Genomic DNA, 23,449 nt, shown 5'->3' on the forward strand with positions numbered 1-23,449 from the left:
GTTCTGCAGAGAGAGTGTGTGTGTGTGTGTGTGTGTGTGTGTGTGTGTGTGTGTGTGTGTGTGTGTGTGTGTGTGTGTGTGTGTGGGCGGGCACAGAGCTGGACTATGAAAGCTGTAGCCACTGCCGGGGCTGTCAGTGGGCGTGTCCTCGGTGGCTACACGCCGGAGAACCTGCAGCGTCTGTGTCCACGTGATGTTTTTGTCGTCGGGTTTGGTGTCCTCGTCACCTCCAGTGGAGTGGTGGTGGCGTTGGCGGCGGCGGTGCTCACGCCGTGATTGTATGCACACAAAGGATGAACCTGAAGGAGAACTCGCACAGGATGTGGATCAGAGATCCTGGAGGTTCAAGCTCAGCAGCTCTCAACCAATCAGATGCTGAGAGAGCATCATGTGACCTGCTGTTCGTCTCTTTAGATGAAACGATCGCCAGACAGACAGAACCTGATCAAAGACGAGGTTCTATATTTTGAAAGCTTTGATTTTAGATTATTTTGTCCAGAATTGATGTTAGTTAGACCGGAGTTAAAGGGAAAGTTCACCCAAAATCAAAAATACACACTTATCTAGATCATTTTGGTTTGAGCTGCAAAAAAGATCAAACCAGCACTCTGACTCAGATGTTTTGGTGAAAATGTTCATTCAAACTTCAAACAGTTTCATTCAAACTTCAAACAGTTTCATTCAAACTTCAAACAGTCAACAAAAACCAGATTTAATCAGGCAGAAAAAGGGTCAGCTATGCCTGAAGGACCCCTGTCTCACTTCCTGGTTAAAAAAACAACAACTATTTTCCAACATAATCGAAGAATAGAAATTGAAAGAATGAACTGAATTGAATAATTTTCTTTCTAAAACTACAGGTAAGTATGTGTTTTAGATTTTTTTAGGTGAACTTTCCCTTTAAGATCTGAAAAACAGAGTCAGATCCTTTTTGTGTCTAATGTGAAAATATCGGCTCTTCAGTCCCGTCGATATCTGAGTGTTCAGACGTCGATATGGAGAATTGATTACCCACATTAAAATTAGAAAATGTGGAGGACGCGGACGTACGGACACGTGTCCTCCACGCGTGTCCTCTACACGTGTCCTCTACACGTGTCCTCCACGTGTCCTCCACGTGTCCTCCACGCGTGTCCTCTACGTGTGTCCTCTACACGTGTCCTCCACGTGTCCTCCACGCGTGTCCTCTACGTGTGTCCTCTACGCGTGTCCTCCACGTGTTTGGACATTTTATTTTTTGCAACACCTGGTTTCATTATCAATCTTTTGATCATTTTCTTTGTCAGTCGATTAGTTGTTTGGTTCATAAAATGGTGAAAAATGTCCCAAGGATGATTTTTTTCTTTTAAAAAGACTCAGACTGATTAATCAATCATCAATTAGTTTAATAATCGATTGGTGCAACATGAATTAAAGTTCAACCAGGATTTAATCAGTTTCCATCTGTTCTGTCATTTTCTCCACTGAGAGTTTCGTTCAGTTTTGTGGACTAATTTTGAGGCGTTCTGTAGCGTTTTGGAACCCGAACATTTGGTTCCCATGTGGAACCACAGAACAGCAGGTGTTCCTCCACCTGAAGTGTGAACTGGAGTGGGCGTGTCCTTGATCACAATGGTTCAAAACTCAAAACTGAGTCGACTGGCTCATTAGACGGCACCAGGGTTCCACCAAGAATCTTTAACAGAACCGTTTCAAGAACAGAAAAATTAACACGGTGGAACAGGTTCCTTAAAAGCATGCAGGCTGACAGGGTTAGAATATAGAGCAGTGGGGTCAAAGGTCGACCGGTTCTGCTCCTTTTTCTTTCTTTATTTTTTGGACTGAAGAGCTGAAGGTTGAGAGCTGCTGCGTTCACTGACCCTCCAGTGTGGTAGGAACTGAAGACGCTCATTAAACAATAAAAGAGTCTGTGTGATATTTTTGTAACGTGCTGACTGAAGTATTTGATACTGAACACGTATTAAAGACGTCGATAGCTGTGACGATGCTGTTGTAACATGTAACTAAAGGTTTTTAATAATCAGCCTCTGCTTTTTGCTTTTCTTAGTTTTTTTTTTAAATTGTTGCTGAAGTTACTGAAGTTGTAAAAAGACGAATGTGAAACTGAAGAGTGTGAAACGAAAAGTCGGCTACTGAAGATGTGTAAAATAAAAATGTGTAAATAGCCATCGAACTGCACTGTCGTCCTCGGAGACGAACACGACTCAGCGTCTCATCTCACCAAGCTAACAGTCTATTGGTCCATTTCATGCTTTTAATTTATTGCTGTGACACTATTTATTTTTACTTTGGTTTCCAGGTTGTTGTACAGTGAAACATTTGTCCTATTTATGTTACTTGATCAATAAAATTGGCTTTCATCTGTTGAGTTCTTCTTTGAGTCTGTGGATGAAACGACGAAGCCTTCGGGGCCCCCGGACCCTCAGGGGCCCCGAAGGCTCCCGGTTCACTGTCACTTTGAGTTTGTGGTGATTTGTTTCTAAACCCTTGAATGTCGTCATTCTGGAGACAAAAGGAATAGAAAAAAAAATCTTCTTTCTCACAGAGATCTGTTTTACAGATGTTACAGATGTTTTAACACGGTTCAAACAGCTGAGAGTCCGTCAGGGTTTATCCAAATACAAACTTTAACAAGACAAAGGTTTTATTTTATTTAAGAAGGCACAGATCACACGAACGCCTCACTTCAGTGTAAATGAACCACAGGTTGTTTTCACCCGCAGGTCGATGGTGTTACAGTATGTACAAGATAAAAGCAGAGTGATGTGTGTCCATACAGAAAACACAAACACAGAGCAAGACAGGAACATGAAGAGAAACAGCACAGAGCAACGAACCAACCTGAAGTTTCACCTGCGCAAAACTTCAGTCAGAAGCTGGAAGATTAGGAGACGCTCGAGGACGTCCTGACACACCTGCACACGCCGCTTCATCTGGTCATCGTTCAGCAGCTTCAGCATCATCTTCACACAGATCTTCTGCCCGCCCTGCCGCTGTCGTGGTTCACATCTGCGATTAGTCAAACAGTCAGCCGACGATCGCAACACGCCGCCCGCCTCGCGCGCTCAGCGCTGGTCTCTTTCCTGCTCATCGAAGGCCTTCCGCTCCTGGGGTCGTCTTCAGCGTCCTCACGTCATTCTTTGAACCTCTTGTGCCACTTGAAAACTTGTGAACGTGACATCATCTCACCTCCGTACACTTGCTGCGGTATTCTGCTTCTGACAAAGTTTTCCCAGAAACCAGAAACTTCGGGTTGGTTCGTCGCTCTGTGCTCATCGCTCGGCGACCTGAAATTAAGGAGCTGTTAACAAAAGCATGTGAGAAAACATACAATGACTGCAGAGAGATTGCAGTTATTTTCTCCACGATGTCACGTCACACGCTGACGCAGCCCTCTAATCCCTGCCTCACTCATAACTCACACGCTCCTGTTACGTCACCTGCGTGATTGTTCCCAGTTTTGATCTGAAATCACAGTCTTCATCTCCAGCAGTTGCAGCTGTAGATACATAAAAAAAATCATCAGCTGGAAGGTTGAATTTATGCTGAAGTTGTTCAAAGGACTTCGGGACTCGTTCGTTCAATAAACTCCGACAGGATTAAACTTTTGAACCTTGTGTCTAATTTGGATGATGAAGGTCAGTATTTTCTGCAAACTTCACTGCTCTGGATATAAACATTTAAATGAGTCTTAACTTTCATTTGACATTTGACCACATCGTTTTTGACCCATTGATTACTGATTTTATTTATCCTGCAGGTGTCTTGGTTCACGAATGGAGTTGTGTCTGGTTGGACCAGTGGAGCTGAAAATGAATGATAACCTGAATGTTCTCCATGTTCTTTTAGGTTTCTCATCAGTGCAGGAACAGAGGAAAGCGGGTCACTGATGTGTGTCAACACGTCGTCTGTTCTATTTGGCCGTCGTCTTTTATACCCTTAAAATAATCATTTTGTCTTATTAATGCTGTCAAGAGTTCAGTATTTAGAACAAAAAGCAAAGGGACAAAGACAAAAAATCTGAACAACATCCACTAACTCTAACACTCATCTGCTCTGTAAACCTCAGGTCAGGTTTTACTCCAGTTCAAAGTATCAAATGTTTTCTGTGTATCTAACAGACAACTGACGAGTCCCTCCAATCCGAGTCCCAAGCAAGTATCAAGTAATTTGGTCCAAGTCTCAAGCAAGTCCCAAGTATTTTTTGTCATGGGCAAGTCAAGTCAAGTCAAGTCAAGTCAAGTCAAGTCAAGTCAAGTCGAGTCTCTCACTATTGTTCCTAAAACAGCCTGCAGTCTAGTCTTCATGGATTAAAGCATAAATCTGTTAATTTGATCTTTTCTTACATGTTTGATCATTTAGACCAAAGAAAGGCTTCATTCCAATAAACATGTGACGTGTTTCAAACAAACTTGTAGTTTTTGTATCCAAAGTTGAAACTTTTGGGACACTCGCCGTTGCCATGATTCCCGCTGAAGGGGGGAGACTAACAGTAGTCAGGTCTGTTGTCCTGGTTGGAGGGTGCAGGGGGGGGGGGGGCAGGACCATAGATAAAGAAACTATAAACATTAAATTATGGAGTAATTATTTAAAATATTTCAAAACAGGCCTATATGTGGAAAAAAAATCTAATATTTGAGTTATCATAATAGCTTTTTCCCCCCCTAGTTGTCCTTAATATAATGAAGAACCCCCCCCCAAAAAACACACACAAATGGTTTGGCCATCAAGCTTTTTTTTTTGTTCAGTTTGCTCGATGTGCGGTCGGTAGAAGTCCGATGCAGAGAAGACAATAAAAGAGAAGAAGAGAAGAAGAAAATAGAGGCTTTAGAGATTTATTAAATATTTTTTAAAAGGTGATGAAGCTGAGACCTTTACAGTCTGAGACGAGCAAAGTCAACGCAGCGCAGGGTGAAAAAAAACTAACAAAACAAAAACAAACAGCGAAGCTCCATGTTCACATCCAGAGGAACAGCTGACTGACTGTCAGAGAGGAGGAGAGCAGAGCAGCGGTCAGGTGAAGGAGGGGCCTGTTGCACCGTGGCGACGAAATTTGTGACTCGAGTCGACTCGAGTCCGAGTCCCTGCGACTCGAGTCCAATTGTCTGGTATCTAAACTATTTAGCACAGAGTTTCACACACTTTTCTTTGCATGTTATCATATTTAATGTTCTCCTTGTTATATTACCAGTGATGAAACCTGTCTGATTCGTATTAATCATCATTTTCTGCAGTGTGTCAGTATAAAGTATAAAGTTGGTCAGTAACTTCGAACCTTCACAGAGATCAGAGTTTCCCTTTGAGAGGACGAAGTTCAAAACTTCAGTTCATATTAGTGTTAAAACATCAATGAAGCATTTATAAGTTGAGTCCATCCGTCCCTGAGATTTGTTGTTTTTAGTTTTTTATGGCTTCTCAGATTTCAGTTTCTATAATATCTGATGTCTGTTAGCGAAGCTTCATCTTCTGACAGTGAGAGTAAATTTAAACGAGTGAGAAAGGCCTCAGATCTTTTATTTTGGGCTTTTCACACAGATTTTTGTAAAATGATGCAAAGTCTTCAGGGTGGGAGATTTTTTTTTATGTATGTGATGCACAGTTTTGGAGACCAAACAATTAGCCTGAACTTTATGAAGAAGCTGACAGGAGACTCTGTTCCTCGTTTCATCTTTGTTCGAGCAGAGTGTTAAATCTCCACAGGTTCCATCAGTGTTCTCATGTTCTCTGGTTTGGGCTCCTCTCTCTGCTGGTGTTTTATCTAATCTTTCATTAAAGAGCAGCATTAGCAGCAATGACATTTTTGATTTCCTCAAAGAAATTCTGATCATGTTCGTTCAGCACATACAGATTGATAACAGAAATCCTCCGATCATAACAAACCGTTTATCTTGGATGATTTATTCCAAAGAAAAGGCCAAAGATTTATTTATTAAAAATTCTCCTCCTGTCTTCTTACCAAACGAAGCACAGACCTGATTTTCCCGTCTGCTTCTTAGTTTTTTCTGTTTGTCTTCTGATAGTTGGTTTCCTGTAATAAAGCAACTCAACATTTTCTTAACTGACATATTTTTTCTTTTTAATAGGATGATTTTAAACCACAGACATTATAGAAATGTGTGTAAAAGACATTTTTCAGCCTGATCTCCTTTTCAACATCTGAGACAAGACTGTCTGTCAATCATAGAAGTAATGATCAAACAATAAAATTACAACATTATTATTACAATAAAAACAAAGTAAACAAATGTAATCCTGGTTTACAGCCTTCAATATACAACTTTTTTTAGTCTACTTACATTTTAAAGTTGTTTGCTGTTCACTCTTCACACTGAACAAAACTCTGTAAGTCAGCGTTAGTCCTCGTCGATGGACCTGCTCTGTTCGGGGTCGGGGTCGTGTCCACCAGGGTCCTGAAGGTCTGGATTTTCAGCTGAGCAGGGAAAGGTTTTCACTTTTTTCTCCTGAAGTCGTTTTATTTCCTCCCGTACTTGTTTTCGTTTCTTCTGATGTGTAGTCCTGATCAAAGAAGTCATTTTGTTCTTGATGTGTCGCCCCTCGTTTCTTCCAAACTTTCTGAAGGATTGTTTCTTTGATTCTGTAGATTCTGGATCTTGGGGGGTCAGAGTCCTTCAGTTCTGTGATCCTCTGCTAGTTCCAGCAAAGTGCGCATCAAGTGGGTTATGAATTTAATCGTATTGTTCCGTTTGTCCCTTCTTTCACCCCGTACATGTGCAGGTTGTTTCGTCTTCTTCTGGACTCCAGCTCCTCACACTCAGTTTCTCTTCTCTACGGTGAAGAGAGAGAACGACCCTCTCATGACGGAGTGTTTTGTTCTCTTTGTTCCACCTGTGAAACATGTTGTTCCAGAATGTAATGAATCCACTGGTGACCAGCAGAGGGCGCCATTAAGTCTGTGCAGCTGACAACATGTCAGAACAGCAGGAATGTTTCTGTTGATGATGATGATGATGATGATGATGATGATGATGATGATGTGAGAGCTTTTTATGAAAATATCCCTCAGTTCAAACAAACCAAACTGTCATTTAAACATAATATTCATTCAAACTGGACAGAAACTAAATAACTAACAGTGGAAAGATGAATGAGTTTTATTTAGTTTCTGTTCATGATCGTGTTGTCATGGAAACACAAATAAACATGATATAATACAGGCGAGGCTGTGAGCAGTGAAGTTCAGCTGAGTGTTAACTGACCAGCAGCAGACTGCTGTCTGTTCCCAGGAGGACGGGAGGAGCCTGTGTTCTCATTCAACTGGAACTGGAATGTTCTCCAGGGTAAACTAAGGACACGACTAATGTGAGGAGAAGAAGACGAAGAACAGCAGCTGTGACGGAACGCTCAGTGTGTCTGCAGGTAAACTCATGAGCTTCATTCACTACACACTTAGAAACAAAGGTTCTAAAAGGGTTCTTCCTGAAGGGCTGAGGTTCTACACAGAATCATTTGCTTCTGAAGATTTGATTTGATTTGTGATTTTAGTTTCATGTTGACGAGCTGGTTTGAACCGAGTGTTATCATGAACACAGTCTGGTTTGTATTAGAGCTTGAGATCTGTGCCCAAACCTGACGAAACCCGATGGGTTTGGGTCAGGGCGGGTCAGGTTGTATTTCTCACATATTTTATGGGCTTACATCAAGTTTGGGTATTATAATAATAATAATTATTATTATAATTGTATCATTTCTCTCCTCAGTTTTGTCGTTGCCATTTCCAATCCCCCCTCATCACTGAAAACTCCTGTTGTTTGGTGCACAGAGGGAAGCTTGTTAAGAAAAATGTCAGGCTGTAATCAGATTTGGGCTGAAATATGTTAAAGCCCATTTCTGCTACTGAACGAAAAATAACTCCATGGTTATAATTATTTTAAAAAAAAGTCAATATTGTGAGATAAAAACATCATAATTATGAGTTTATCTCATAATTATGATGTTTTTAACTTTTTAATGTCATAATTATAACTTCCTATGGGGATATTTTGTTTTTGGGGGGCTTCCATAGTGTTGTTTAATTATATCTGTCTTTGCTTTACATTCCTCCTCTCTTCACTCTCATGATGTAACTTTCAAATTTCTCCTCCAGTCAGCAGTCAACATGGACGGACAGACTAATTATCTTACTGTAAACAGCGCAGTCGGCTCCCTGTGGCACGGCTGCACACAGGTTTACAAGCAAACATGAAGAGAAATCCACTTTTTAATCCCAAAAGTTTACAAAAAAAAAAAAAAAAAGATGTTGAGCTTGCTGAGCTCTCGTCTGGCCAGTTCATAATTTCTCGCTGCTGCAGAAGTTGACAAGGGAGAGTAAAAATATATTCATTTTTTAATTCCAAAAGTAAAAAATAACAAATGTTGATCTTTCATCCTGCCAGTGCGCGGGTTTGCAATTTCTCTGTGGGTCGCTGCTGCAGTGGAGTTAACAAGGAGGAGTGAAAATAAATCTCCTTTTTAATCCTAAAAGTTTGAAACATACACTCTGAGCTCCCCTCCTGCCAATAAAGGAGTCGGCATCAGAGTGACTCCGGTGTTTCTTCCTCCAGAAGCTCCAGTCTGCCACCGACCCTCTCCTGCAGACCTCCCCGGCTCTGAGCTGCTGTCTGTCTGCTCTCACTGAAGCTCTGTGATACACGTGAATGAACACAACTGAAAATGAAGTCAAGAGTAACTGAGTGAGCTGAAAATGTTGCTCGTTAGTTGATTTCTCTTTCTAATAATTCTGTTTTATAGTGACTTTTCCTACAAGAGTTTCCGACATTGATTCAGGGTCTCACTGAAGGAACGTGCACACACAGCTGCACCAGTAGAACAGCCAATAGGAACACCTGGTCTCTAGATGATCTGTGATTGGTTTAAATCTACTGTCACAGGCCAGATTACCTAAATGCTGAAAACAGAGCCATAGAGGAGGTGCAGAATTCTACTTCTGTCTCAGACCATTTGATTTACAATATGCTGAAAGGTTATTATGAAATTATTGATCATTGATGCCAAACGAGTGTTGCCAATCACAGCTTTAATGTGATATTGCTCAGTGGGTGTGAACTGTGGTGTAAATATGAAAATGAAAGTTGCCACAATTTTATCAGTGCTTTAATGTCCAGCCTCTATCATTTTTGTTGCTGTTGTTTATTCTTTAATTACAGTTATTTATATAACAACACAATTTATTTATTTATTTTTTGTTTTGTTACGGCCCCCATACAAACAAGGAAACACATGGCTCAATAGGGGTAGAAGGCTGTAACATATGAAGGACGCCACACCAAAATGTAACCATTGAACCCACAATCTTTATTTGTTACCCAAAGTGATCAACAAAAAAAAAACACAAACCAAAAAGGAAACAAAGGAGGGCTGGAGACCCCGGCCAAAAAGAACAAAAGAGGGGAGACGCTGCGTTGTCGGCCCAGCGTCTCCCCCTAAACTACCTAAAAATAGAAACTACATCTGAGATAAACAAAAGACGAATAACGGAACTGCCGGTCATCTCCAGCCCAAACTAACACAACAAAGTAAAACAACCTGACCAGGTGTCTGTGCCCCGTCTGTCCACTCCCTGTCCCTCTTATCCCCTCCGGACAGAGAGAGAGAGAGAGAGAGAGAGAGAGAGAGAGGGAGAGAGGGAGAGAGAGAGAGAGAGAGAGAGCAGGCTGCTGCATGTAACATTTCCTTTACTTGCTCATATACTTCTGTGTATGATCTATTATTGATTATCTATTATTTATTTTTATTGGCATTGGCATTGTGCTGTGGTGAACAGTTCACCATGTTCACACAGACAGACAGACAGACAGACAGACAGACAGTCTGTCTCTGTCTGTTCTTATCTGTATGTTCTGGTCAAACCTGTTTTCTTTAATCTGTACATACATCAGCCTGTTGGAACGTGTCCAAACACTCACTGTTCACATAAAGCAGGTGACAAGTCTGTCTCTCTAACACCGCCTCCTCCTCCTCCACTTCCTCCTCCTCTTCCTCCTCCTCCTCCTCCTCCTCCTCCTCCTCCTCCTCCTCCTCCTCCACTTCCTCCTCTGTGTGTTTTCTGTCTCTAGTCTCAGAGCAGCAGAGTCTGGGTGGACTGATGGAGTGTCGGGATGCTGCTGTGTCTCACCTGAGCTGGGCTCTGGTGGTGGGGGGTGTGGCCTACCTGCTGAGGCAGATGCAGAGCCACACCCCGTACGGCCGCTACGCTCCTCCAGCGACGGCCCACAGCTGTCCGGCCCAGCTGGCCTGGTTCCTGCAGGAAGTCCCGTCCTTCGTGTTGCCGCCGCTGCTGCTGCTGCTGAGCGAGGAGCCGCACTGGGAGCCGAGGAGGACGCTGCTTATCTGCACCTTCATGCTGCACTACTTCCACAGGTCAGAGGTCACAGTCACCCACAATCCCCTGCTGTGTTCACAGAGATTAAAGAAAAAAGTGTTGCCTCACTGTGTGTGGTTTTCATTCTCAGGTCTGTTAGAGAAGAACAAAACAGGAAAGTGGTTTGAGGTAACTACCACGTCCTCTCAAACACACCAATCAGCACGAAGCTCAGACGCTGTAACAAGATATAATCTGCACAGCAGGGGAGACCTGGGGGAAGTGTAACACACTCAAATCTTACGTTCTGTAACAAGCTAGAGTAATGACACTGACTCAGGATATTTCCTGACCTCAGCATCTCCGATCCTCCAATAAGTGTGTGTTGTCAGATTGAGCTGCTGTCTGACAGCTGACGGAACCCGATGGGTTTGGGTCAGGGCGGGTCAGGTTGTATTTCTCACATATTTTATGGGCTTACATCAAGTTTGGGTATTATAGTAATTATTATTATTTTTATAATTTTATCATTTCTCTCCTCAGGTTTGTCGTTGCCATTTCCAATCCCCCCTCATCACTGAAAACTCCTGTTGTTTGGTGCACAGAGGGAAGCTTGTTAAGAAAAATGTCAGGCTGTAATCAGATTTGGGCTGAAATATGTTAAAGCCCATTTCTGCTACTGAAAGAAAAATAACTCCATGGTTATAATTATTAGGAAAAAAAAGTCAATATTGTGAGATAAAAACATCATAATTATGAGTTTATCTCATAATTATGATGTTTTTAACTTTTTAATGTCATAATTATAACTTCCTATGGGGATATTTTGTTTTTTGGGGGCTTCCATAGTGTTGTTTTATTATATCTGTCTTTGCTTTACATCCCTCCTCTCTTCACTCTCATGATGTAACTTTCAAATACATTTCTCCTCCAATCAGCAGTCAACATGGACGGACAGACTAATTATCTTACTGTAAACAGCGCAGTCGGCTCCCTGTGGCACGGCTGCACACAGGTTTACAAGCAAACATGAAGAGAAATCCACTTTTTAATCCCAAAAGTTTACAAAAAAAAAAAAAAAAAAAAGATGTTGAGCTTGCTGAGCTCTCGTCTGGCCAGTTCATAATTTCTCGCTGCTGCAGAAGTTGACAAAGGAGAGTAAAATATAGTAAAAGTAAAAAGTAAAAATAAAAATAAATCTCCTTTTTAATCCTAAAAGTTTGAAACATACACTCTGAGCTCCCCTCCTGCCAATAAAGGAGTCGGCATCAGAGCGACTCCGGTGTTTCTTCCTCCAGAAGCTCCAGTCTGCCACCGACTGTAGGACAGTCTGTGTTCAGATCTCTTGATCTCCTGTGTCGCTGTTTGTACTTTTAGGTTTCTGCTTTATTTTACCATTTCTTCATGTTTGTGTTCAGCTGATAGGAGTCCTGTGAAGTTACTGCTGATGGAAACAACACTGCCTGAGTTTGCTGCTTCAAAACAAAAGCTTTTACACAACAAACCAAAGGGGGACTTTTATGTTGAAGAAATCATAGGAAGTGAAACGACTGGTGTCAACCACTTGACTAAAAACAAGCTGGTATGAGCTAACGGACACATACCTGAGCAGATGAGCCGAGTCAAACTCAGTCAACAGTCATTCATTCTGCTTCATTTGTAAGACTGTTTACATGATTACAGTTTCTGGTTTACAGGCTGATGACGGTTTATTTCTGTGGTTAGACAAACTGAATGGACATGTTGTCATATTGTTAATAACTACCTGGTGCTGGAGTAATTATGTTGTATGAAAAACGGATAAGATTTTTAAATCATTTTCACTTTTTCCTAACTCCTATGATGTGAACATGAGGTCATTTCTTTTTCATATAATGTAATACACATGAATCTTTAATGCCCACATTTAAAATAAGTAAAACAAATCAGACAAAAGAAACAAACAAACCATAACTTCACTTGATTACAGCCAACTTAGCTCACCTTCGCGGTGATGACTGCTGTCGCAGTCCTGCGGTCGAAATGACAGATCCTGAACTCGTCCATTCATGAAACATCTGCGGGCTTCAAAAGATTTATAGTTTCTGAACTGGCCCGGCCTTCTTGACACGTTTGTCTCTGGATGGCATCTTCTCATTCTTCAACTCTTCTCCAGATTGGCGACTGAGTTAACAGTTATGACACTTTCCAAAGTTTCTGCAACTTCACCGAACTGCTCCTCCTGTTCTTTGTGTTGTTTACATCTGCGGTACAACCAAAATGGCGCCTGGGGGCGTGTCAGCTAGTGCAGACACGTGACTGACAAGGACCGATAGGACGGTGACGTGGAGTCCCACAGGGCGGCGTGGCGACTGGTGTGGGGCTGCTCCATAGAAAATAATGAGGGCTGGGGTTTTGATGCACAGTGTCTGACTCTGCATGTGCTCAGTAGGAGTAAAGACTGGAGGGGGGGGTAAACAGCTAGCCTAGCTTAGCATAAAGACTGGAGGGGGGGGTAAACAGCTAGCCTAGCTTAGCATAAAGACTGGAGACGGGGGGTAAACAGCTAGCCTAGCTTAGCGTAAAGACTGACGGGGGGTAAACAGCTAGCCTAGCTTAGCATAAAGACTGGAGACGGGGGGTAAACAGCTAGGAGCAGGAGTCCGAAAATTATACATCCTTTTATTTAATGAATTAAGAATGAAACCAGATAAAAAGATTCCTGCTGCTGAATGTAACGTGTGCATCATGACTTTAAAACTTTAAATTTTGATCTATCAGATGCATCAATAATAATTTTATCATCACATTGTAGCCTCCTGAATCACAATCAAATCCAGTTATGAGGTATGAATAGGTTCCACCCTGGAGGAAAGAAGGGCATATTTTGATATCTAAACCACAGTCCTGTGCTAAAGTTAGCCTGTGATGATACTCATTATAGCACACAGGTCAGTGTGGACCAGCTTGTCTCAGATCATCTCATGTGACAAAGTGCACCAGTATATTAACCAGCCGCAGCCCTGCAGGAGAAAACCTGCAGGAGACAACCTGCAGGAGACAACCCGGCGTGCTGCTAAAGTTGGTGGTTGCTATGCAACATGTAAACAACAGTGTGTGTGTGTGTGTGTGTGTGTGTGTGTGTGTTGATGTGCTGCCTCACACAGACTGAGCAGCAGAAATTAAACTGTTGATGTGGCCACAAAATAGTAGAAATACAAAGGAGAGTGTGTGATAAATGTATTTTATTAATTTATAATCAGGTTGTATAATGGAGTTTGGTTGTAGTTCCCTCTTCTATTGGTTGATTGATTGACTGGAATTAATTGTATCGATAAATAAAGATCTAAAACAATAAAAATATGACAAAAATGAATTAATAAGGTTGGAGTGTTGAGGATGAATTCTTCAGTCTGTCAGTCAGAGAGAAAAAGCTGCTCTTCAGTCTGGTGGTTCAACAGCAGATATTTCTGTCTCCTGTCGGACGGCAGCAGATATTTCTGTCTCCTGTCGGACGGCAGCAGGGTAAACAGGCTGTGAACAGCTGGATGGTGGGTGTCTGTTCGTATCACCTCCCTGATATTACTGATAATGTTCTGGGCAGGTTTAATGTCCCGCTGTCGAGTCCTCCTGTCCTGAGCCGTGAACATCCCATGATGCAGTGTGTGATATTTCCAGTCAGGATGACTTCTGTTGTTCCTCTGTAGACGTCAACAAGAACTCTGCACAGAAGTTTTGTCTTCTTAAGCTTCCTTCAGGAATACAGCCATGTGTTTCTGAGCCGTCTTGACCAGGTGGACATGTGTGATGTCCCTGACAGGTTCTCTGTGATGTTGGTTCTTCTGCTGCACCTCAGCTCCACTGATGGACACAGGCCTGTGTGTCTCTGCCTGCTTTTTTTTTATACTGTTGTTGAGCAGTTGAAGCTCTGCACAGAAAGAAGCACAATCCTCGTGCAAATGTTTCATTTCTCATGGACAGGAGTGTAATCTGTTCAAGTATAAAAAAAAAAATAATCACAGGACAAAACCTGTAGTGTGTTGTCTTACACAGCAGCACAGTAACACAAAGAGGTAACCATTAGATCAGCTAACATTTTACAGGAGTGTAGGAGTTCAGGTGAGGACTGATGAACACGGTGGACACCTGAAGACGTGACAGCAGCCCAGGACACTTACTGATGTAACACGAACGTACGTCTGCGTGCTCCATGTTTGCACCTACGTTTGGACCTGTTTTTGTATTGACAAGATTGTGACAGGAAACAGGATGTAAGCTGAGTCTGTTCTTGCAGGAGTTTCATCTACGCCGCCCTGACCAGAGGACGACCTGTCCCACTGCCCATCGTCATCTACGCCGCCGTCTTCTGCTCGCTTAATGGCTTCCTGCAGGGACACCACCTGCTGCACTGTGTCCAGTTCGAAGACGCCTGGCTGACGGACGCCCGCATGACTGCAGGTGAGTCACAATAATGACAACAATGTCTGCGCAGAAACGTACGTTTTTCTAAAGCACTACAGTACCCATGAGCCTCAGCAGCTGTTGCCAGTGAGACAGAACCAGATTTTGAAAGTGATTGAAGCTTCTGAATGTTTAATAATGGAGGACTGAAGCAAAAGAAGAAGAAGAAGAGTTAGCGTTTAGCTCGCCGTCTGACGGTTCCTGTTTGTTTGTGATGCAGGTTTAATTCTCTTCGTGGTCGGAATGAGCATCAACATCCACAGTGACCACATCCTCCGCAGCCTGAGGACACCTGGAGAGACCGCCTACAGGATCCCCCACGGTACACCAGATCCCGATCCACACCGGATCCTGATCCACACCGATCCCTGACTCTGGACTCTTTCTTGATTAATAAAAGACTTGACTCTCTGTGACGTCTTTATCGACATCAGACTCGTTTCATCTTTGGATCTTTTGTTGTTTCTCTCTCAGGTGGGATGTTTGAGTTTGTGTCGGGCGCGAACTTCTACGGGGAGATTGTGGAGTGGTGTGGTTACGCCCTCGCCGTGTGGTCTTTACCTGCCTTCGCCTTTGCTTTCTTCACTGCCTGCTCCATCGGGCCCAGAGCCTGCCATCACCACAGGTACCTTTAATCTGATTGGTTACCATCACCACAGGTACCTTTAATCTGATTGGTTACCCAAAACAGTTGGTGATTGATTTTCTGTTGTTTCAGTTCTACTCCACGTGTCCCTCCTGTGTCTTACAGAGACTACCAGCAGAGGTTCGAGGACTATCCTCGCTGCAGGAAAGCTCTGATTCCGTTCATACTGTGAGGACGGACGAGCGTCAGGAACTAACAGGAACTGATCATCTACAGATCTTAAAACCTCAATAACAAAAAAAGTTGGGATGTTGTATAAAACTTGAATAAACACAGAATCCAGTGATTTTGCAAAAACTTTTCAACCTATATTCAACTGAATACAGTCTAAAGATATTTAATGTTCAAACTGATAAACTTTATTGTTTTCTGTAAATATACAGTCATTCTGTTGGGTCAGGATTATTTGATTTTTTTTTTTTGTTTGTCTTTGGAAAAATTATTGATCACTAGTTGAAAAATAGGTCCAAACATGTGAAAGCAGGTGGAGCTCACACCTATTTTTCAATTGACGAGATTTTGACAGGATCAATTTTTCACCATTTTCTGATATTTTCTGATTTGTGTCTGGATGTTAAGATGAGGTCAGTTATTCCTGTGATTTTAAAACTGTAGCCTCCAGATGAGATCGAACAACAAACCAACCTTCAGTCAGAACGTCTTGACGAACAGAAACAAGCATCATTTGTTCTCAGAGTGAAGCATGATCTCAGAATCATGTGACTGGATCATAACTATGGCTTCATTCATGTTTTCACACCGTGGAGCTTTTTAATGACTTCATACACTGATGAAGAGTCCTGGGGATCAAGAAATCTTTGTTTGTAATATTACATCAGCATTTTGCATCATTAATCTGAAGCTGTAAAGTAATAAGTAACTAATGTAGTGGATTACAAACTGGAATATTCCTCTGAGATGTAGTTCAGTAGAACTGTAAAGAAGCAGACAACACAAATATTCAGGTGAAACACAAAAACCTCAAAGTCTTCTTTAAGTACTGGAGTAAATGTACTCAGTTGATTGATTAAACTGCCCTCTGATCGATCACATTGACTCTTTCTCACTTTTTAAAAAAAAAAAAACTTTTGATATTCTGTTTTTTTTTCTTGCTTTCCTCCTCAGATGGTTCAGTAAAGTCTCAGCTGAAGGTTCACTGACAAGAACAGCAACAAGAAATCAGCACTTTGACTCAAGCCTGCAGCCACACACACACACACACACACACACACACACACACACATATGAAGCTAACACACACCTCCAAACTTTTTCATGTTTTATAGATTTTGAGAATTAAAAATAAAAGAAGTGATGAACAGACTCTGCAGAGTCCAACAGTTAAAAAAACAAAACAAAAACAGAACATACAGATGAAGGCACGTGTTTTTATTATTTGCATGAGACAAAATTATTATTATTATTGTTGTTGTTGTTGTTGTTGTTGTTGTCATAAAATAGATACATGGATGACTGAATAAATAAATAGATAAGTAGATAAATGACTGAATTATTAGGTACATTTGAGATGAGCTGCAGGGCGTCACGGTGGTTCAGTGGTCGGCGCTGCCGCCTCAGTTCGATCCTCCAGCTGGATCAGGGTCTTTCTGTGTGGAGTTTGCATGTTCTCCTCATGTCTGCGTGGGTTCTCACCATGTTCTCCGGCTTCCTCCCACAGTCCAAAGACATGCATGCAGGTTAACTGGTGACTCTAAATTGTCTGTAGGTGTGAATGTGAGTGTCAGTGGTCGTCTGTCTCTGTGTGTCAGTGATGAACTGACGACTTGTCCAGGGTGAACCCCGCCTCTCACCCAATGACAGCTGGGATAGACTCCACCCCCTGCGACCCTTGCGGACTAAGCAGTTACAGAATATGAATGAAGGAGATGAGCTGCGCCTCACCTGGAGAGATGAGATCAGGAGGCCGCAGCAGGAGGTGGAGACAAAAAGCTGCAGTCAAGTCGGACAGTTTTCAACAGAGACACGAACATCCTGTCAGATCACCTGTAGGTCACCTGTAGGTCACCTGTAGTCTGCAGGTCATTGATCACAGCTGAAGAAATAAAGTTCGTTCTTGATCGTTGATTAAAGTTAAAATAGAAGAGATCCTCCTTTTGACTCATCTGTTCTTTTATCTGCCTTGTAAAGAACCAAACTGTTCTTTTGATCAGTCATATAGAACCTTTATTATTATCAGACTAAATATCTGATTATTCATCAGACAACAGAAGACTGATATGTCATTAAATATTACAGTTACACAGAAAATTAGTATTTTATACAACACGTGGTCAGAATTAAGAGCCAATCAGAGCCTGTCAGCTCATTGATCAGGTGACAGCCAGGTGTTTGCAGGTGGAGAGCAGCTGCGGTGCCTGGCTCTACAAACTGCGGCCGCCTCGATCTCGTGAGGTTATCGTAGTCCACGTGTGCATGACGTCAGAGCAAGTCGGGATCAAGTCGGACAGAAATCTAACCGGCATGCATTGTGCGGCGACCACCGCTGATCGATTCTGCGCAGACCTGGATCATCTCGAACGCACCTAATAACATGTATGTGATGCGGGAATCTGGGGGCTAAGAACAAAAACAGATTGTCCAGAATCACAAACATGGTCAGAACAATTAAAAGAGCAGAAACAGTTTGAATATAGATATAAATCACAAGTGAAACAAAAAGCCCAACAAACTGGGTCTGGTCCTGTGCTCATCTAGACGTTATAGAGCCACACAGAACACAGGAACCTTGTTAAGCTCGCTAACATGATTCAGACTGGAGCTTGTTCTTGTTCTCTTCTCTGTCCCTGTTCTCTAATTAATGTGTGCAAATTAATGCGTCGCTCTCGCTGTTTTATAAAAACAAATTGTCCCACTGCTTTTATTTTGAAGTACATATACACACACCGGAAACGTGCGCGGCGCCGGGACGTTTTTTCTACGTACCTTCAGAACAGAATGGACGTACGCCAGACATCTTGCGTACATATCCACAACAAACATGGCGGACGGTAGGTGAATTGTTGACCATTGAATCGCGTTTTTCGCCGTTTCTGTCGTCTTTTCTTGTTTCGTTGTCGCGTGTCTCCGGTTCGATATGATGATTTGATGACGCAGTTTAAATCTCAGAGGTCGGTCTGACCGTTAATGACGTTTGTTCAGCGGACAGAGAGCGTTAATGTGATGCTAAGCTAACTAACCGCCCATTACAATGAGGTGCAGCGCGAGCGACGTCAGTGTGAAGATTTAAATAAAGATTAAAACTTTATTGATTATTGTTTCGATCCGATCATTAAACACTTGTGTAGATGTAACTGAGAGACGGACTGATGAACTGAATTAAAACAGCTGAATCTACTATGAGGTTTTGTTTCCTGAACGTCTTCTGTTAGCGGCCAATAATCAAACTGCAATCAATAAACTTAGTCGTCACTGTTTTACTCGCTTTATTTTATATTTTACCTTTTAAATGAGAAAGTTCCGCTAACGTTTTAATTCGGCGACGTTTTCGAGTGAAACACACCGGTTACCTGGAGAGGAGTCTCTTGTAACCAAACTGTGTTCAGAAATCATCAGTTTTAATGATTATTGATTTATCTGTGTTTACAGAAGTGAATTAAAGGTCAGTTAGAAATGACTCAGATCTGCTGGTAAATACGGCATGATGAGGGTCGAACACCGAACGGGGTTTTATTGAACATCCACCTCATTACTTGTTTCTGTACATCAGAGTCAGTTGAGTGAATCTTTGTGGAGTTTGGCTCGATGGCGCAGACAGGATGAATCGATCAGCGGGCTGTTTCCCTTAAGGGACACATTAAAATACAACTTAGGACGCACGTAGCGCTACGAAGGCTCTGGGAAACGGGGCCCAGTCTCTTAATCAGTTCTGTGACAGTTTAAATAATCAGTTAATAAGACAAACTACAAATGTTTAGCTTATATTCATAATCAGTACATTTCATTAATCATAAAAACATAAAGAACAAAAAGGAAGTTTTTAGGATGTTTAACATAATTCACCCTGGTTATTTTCACACAATAGTCCAATTCAATTATCACTTCTTTCTTAAATCACCTGCTCGCTGCTTTGTCATCAGGTCCTCAGGTGTCTCAGCTCAGGTGAGACTCTCCTCTCTGACACTTGATGAAATAATTAATCAGATAATGAACAATGACTGTAGGAGAACAGCAGTAACACTGTCCGTCATCACAAGCAGCTTTTTATTATACTTCAGTTACATTTCAACATTTTCTACCTCTGCACCAAACCTAGTTTTAAAAATTACTCATTTTTTTCTCATTTTTATTTTGTGAACTTGCATGTGGATCACATGACCTCCACCAGCAGACAGAGCAGCCAAGCTGTCAGGAAAATGTACAAGTTCTCATTACTGAAACATGAAGAACTTTTCATCCATGTTGGGTGAAAAGTTGAGCAACACGGCGCAAAGACGAGCCTGAAAGTTGCTTGTTGACCTTCAGCTGGAGGTTCAGTTAGTTTCTGTTTCTGTCTTCAGACTGAAGAGAACTGAAAGGTGCTCGTTTGTGTTTCAGATCACACAGATGCAGATCAGTCCATGGAGGGACACACACCTGTGAGTAACACACAGTAACACAACACCATGTACACAGTACTCTTACTGCCATGAAAGGAGCTGTCCAACATTTAGTGGAATTCCTGCGTGTTTAGCCTAGCTTAGCACAAAGACTGGGAGCAGGGGGAAACTGTTAGCCTAGCTTAGCACAAAGACTGGGAGCAGGGGGAAACTGTTAGCCTAGCTTAGCACAAAGACTGGGAGCAGGGGGAAACTGTTAGCTGACAGTAAAGAAGAGGAGGGCGGCTCCGGCTGCTGTCAGCTGAGTGTTGAGTTTTTCACAGATTAAAAAAGACACTGTAAGACACTGAACTCTGGGACACGATGATGGAAGTCTTTCATTAACCAAACAGGTCATCAATAAATCAAGAAAGTAATTATCAGAAGAGCTGCAGTGATTCAAAATATGTTGCCTTTCAGTCATTTTTCAAGTAAAACTCAAACATTTGCTGGTTTCAGTTACGGCTGAACATTTAATCAAAGTTCTATCAAAATCAAAATATAGCCGACTGCAGTTTTCAAATCACAGGACACACAATATTTGTTAAAGACAAAATGTGTCCAATTATTCTTTTAAGTGAAATATCGCTGTCCTCAAGAGACGTCCTGACCTTCACATCATATTCTACAGACTGAAGAAAAAACACAACTGCAACATCCGTTAAAATAATCACAATTAGATATTTTTTTCTGAATTGTTCAGCCTGTTTACAGCCTCTGAGGATTTACTGTTTGTCCAGGTGACTTTGTGTTTTGGACAGAAGAAGACATTTGAAGAGCTCTGTGAAAGTGACGAGCACTTTCTAGATTATTCAATTCACTGTGAAAATAACTGAATCAATAATAAAATAATAGCGTTTGTCAACCTTTAAAGCAACGCAGTGATGATCATTGAGTTTATCTTCAGTTATGATGATGAGTGTCTTCATGAATCCTGCAGGTGTCTGAAAACCCTCACGCAGAGTACGGCCTGACGGAAAACATCCAGGTAACACACACACACACACACACACACACACACACACACACACACACACACACACACACACACACACACACACACACACACACACACACAGATCACTGTATAATGAGGAGTTAGTGACAGACTCCCAGCATGCTTTGCTGCTGCTCCTCAGAGGACGGTGGAGAACGAGAAGGCGAGCGCAGAGAAGATCTCAAAGCAGAAGGTGGACCTGCAGGCGCTGCCGACCAGAGCGTACCTGGACCAGACAGTCGTCCCCATCCTGCTGCAGGGCCTGTCAGTGCTCGCCAAGGACAGGTCAGACCGCCACAGACACGATCAGTGATCAATCAGACATATTAATGATCAATCGGACATATCAATGATCAATCGGACATATCAATGATCAATCGGACATATTAATGACAGGTCAGGTTCATGTGGTGGATCATGTTTCTCATCTTGAGTTTGACACGTGTTTTAACTCAAACCAGGATCTTTTCCTGAAGTTAAGCAAGTAGTTTTAACAAACTGACTGAAAACTGGAAATAAAAAGTTTTCATTTTCAAATGTGACTTCTTCATTTAGTTTTCCACTTGATTTTGTTGTGACAAAAGGTCAGCAGATATTTTCTGTCCTGTTTTTTGTTGACAGAATGAACTGGTCATGAAGTAAAGCCAGTGTCTGTCCGTCTGTGTCTCCGTCTTCTGAGCCTGATTGTTTTTTCTCTCGCAGACCTCCGAACCCCATCGAGTACCTGGCAGCGTTCCTGCTGAAGAACAAATCCCAGTTTGAGGAGAGAAATTGAACTGGGCTCATTTCCTCCAGTAGAGAAACTTGTTTCAGCTCGTGTGTTTGTTAATAACCTGCTAGACTGTTGTGTTGTTTTTTTTTAAAATCCAGAATAAACATGTTGATGTGAAGGAGGAAGCTGTGTCTGAGGGATTTTATTCTGAAAAGATTGTTCTGCTCTGACTGTAAACGTGATGTTTTCATCCTGAACAGTTCGCCGTGCGGGAGGAAGCGTGCACCGCCTCACGGACGAGAGGAGGACGCTGTTGTCACGGCGATGCCAGGAGCACGATGAGCAGATACACACCTCCTTCTGCACGTTAAAAATGTTGAAACATTAATTCTCTCACAATCTTGTCTGAAACTGAAAAATATGTCCAAACATAGTGATCAATCCGACAATATTTTTTCCACTAATCAATCAGTTGTTTGGTCTGTAATAGATCAGAAAATGGTGAAAAATTGATCACAGGATTTCACTGCATCCTACATTTCCCATGATGCAACTGTTCATACCATCGTCCACTTCCTGTCCTCCCTACGCAATAGCAGTCCTCTATCAGGTCCTCAGATACGTCGTGTTTTGAACTGTTTGTCAACTACTGATCAATCTGGCAATAATTTTAGTTTCTTTAGATTTGATTGATTGATTTGTTTGATCCATAAAATGTTGATGAAGAGGAAGAAGACGTCTGTGCTTCACCTGTGATCAATCTGCAGGACATTAAATTCTAATTTTAATTTCCTGTTAAAATGGTCTCTGTGTCAGAAAGATCAATAAGAATTCTGGTTCAAAAATGTGTATTTTGATGAACATTAAGAAAAAAAAAGTCTTCTCACTACGACGACGCTGTGAAATGAAAACATGGAACATTTTTACAAAGTTTAACAGACAAGAGTTTGATCTTTTAAAATACGTTTCCAGCAGAATTTAAGAGTAAAAATCAAAATACAGTCGAGTCCCAGAATGAAATATAAATAATTTAAAGAAAACGCTGGCAGCAGATTTCAGAACTTTATTTATGAACTTAATGTTTTTCTATTCAGATTTAAACACTAAATCTCTGTCTAATCAATCAGACATCTGTCAGCTCAGGCTGATGATGTTAAAGGTGCAGTTCACCCAAAAATTACACACAGGAAACACATCCCCGCTCACCCAGAATCCTGTGCAGGTCTGTGCTGCCGACACGGTTTGTGACATAAAAACACATCTGAAAAACAGCTGGCGAGGTTTCCTGCTAAAACATGACCTCTGACCTCTGAGCTCGTCTGTGCTGCCACCATTTGATTTGGGTGGAAGGACCCTTTAACTGGTCAAGCTCTCTAAAACAAACTTTTGTCTAAAAATCAAGAAAAACGTCCACAAACAGATTCTGCTTTTATAAAAGACTTTTATTTTTTTGTCATATGATGAAGAAAAGCGTCAAAACTTTGTTTGAGAAGCTGAAACCAGAAAATATCTATCAGCTGACAAATATAATAAATAAAAACAGCTAAGTGATCATGATTGAATCGACTGATGATTAAACTCGTCTAAACGTGGATCAGATCTGTGGACGTCAACTGAGACTCCGAACATTTTCCTGTTAAATCGATCGAAGGAGACGTCAGTCACAGGAGCCTCGCTGCTGTCTGCAGGGAGGCTCAAATAATGTGCAGTTTATTTGTTTAAACCTGGTTTAAAGCTGAGT

At 41.8% G+C, this 23,449-nt stretch overlaps 2 protein-coding genes across 2 annotated transcripts; both read left to right on the forward strand.

The window, feature by feature from the left end:
• The first annotated feature begins 7,250 nt into the window (after positions 1–7,250).
• srd5a2a (steroid-5-alpha-reductase, alpha polypeptide 2a) lies at positions 7,251–15,806 on the forward strand. The gene is made up of 6 exons (XM_084714532.1): positions 7,251–7,377; positions 10,074–10,377; positions 14,592–14,755; positions 14,979–15,080; positions 15,233–15,383; positions 15,510–15,806. Exons 2-6 carry the CDS (start codon positions 10,103–10,105, stop codon positions 15,574–15,576), a joined length of 759 nt encoding a protein of 252 aa, XP_084570658.1. The 5' UTR covers positions 7,251–7,377; positions 10,074–10,102; the 3' UTR covers positions 15,577–15,806.
• Positions 15,807–18,341: 2,535 nt separating this feature from the next.
• On the forward strand, positions 18,342–21,893 carry dpy30 (dpy-30 histone methyltransferase complex regulatory subunit). Its single transcript, XM_084712034.1, has 5 exons — positions 18,342–18,412; positions 19,959–19,999; positions 20,940–20,987; positions 21,139–21,281; positions 21,699–21,893. The coding sequence occupies exons 1-5, from the start codon at positions 18,403–18,405 to the stop codon at positions 21,769–21,771; spliced, it is 315 nt and encodes a 104-aa protein (XP_084568160.1). The 5' UTR covers positions 18,342–18,402; the 3' UTR covers positions 21,772–21,893.
• Positions 21,894–23,449: the final 1,556 nt, after the last annotated feature.

Source organism: Lutjanus erythropterus, chromosome 3, assembly GCF_056507025.1.
Source record: "Lutjanus erythropterus isolate fLutEry1 chromosome 3, fLutEry1.hap2, whole genome shotgun sequence".
Classification (NCBI taxonomy): domain Eukaryota; kingdom Metazoa; phylum Chordata; class Actinopteri; order Lutjaniformes; family Lutjanidae; genus Lutjanus; species Lutjanus erythropterus.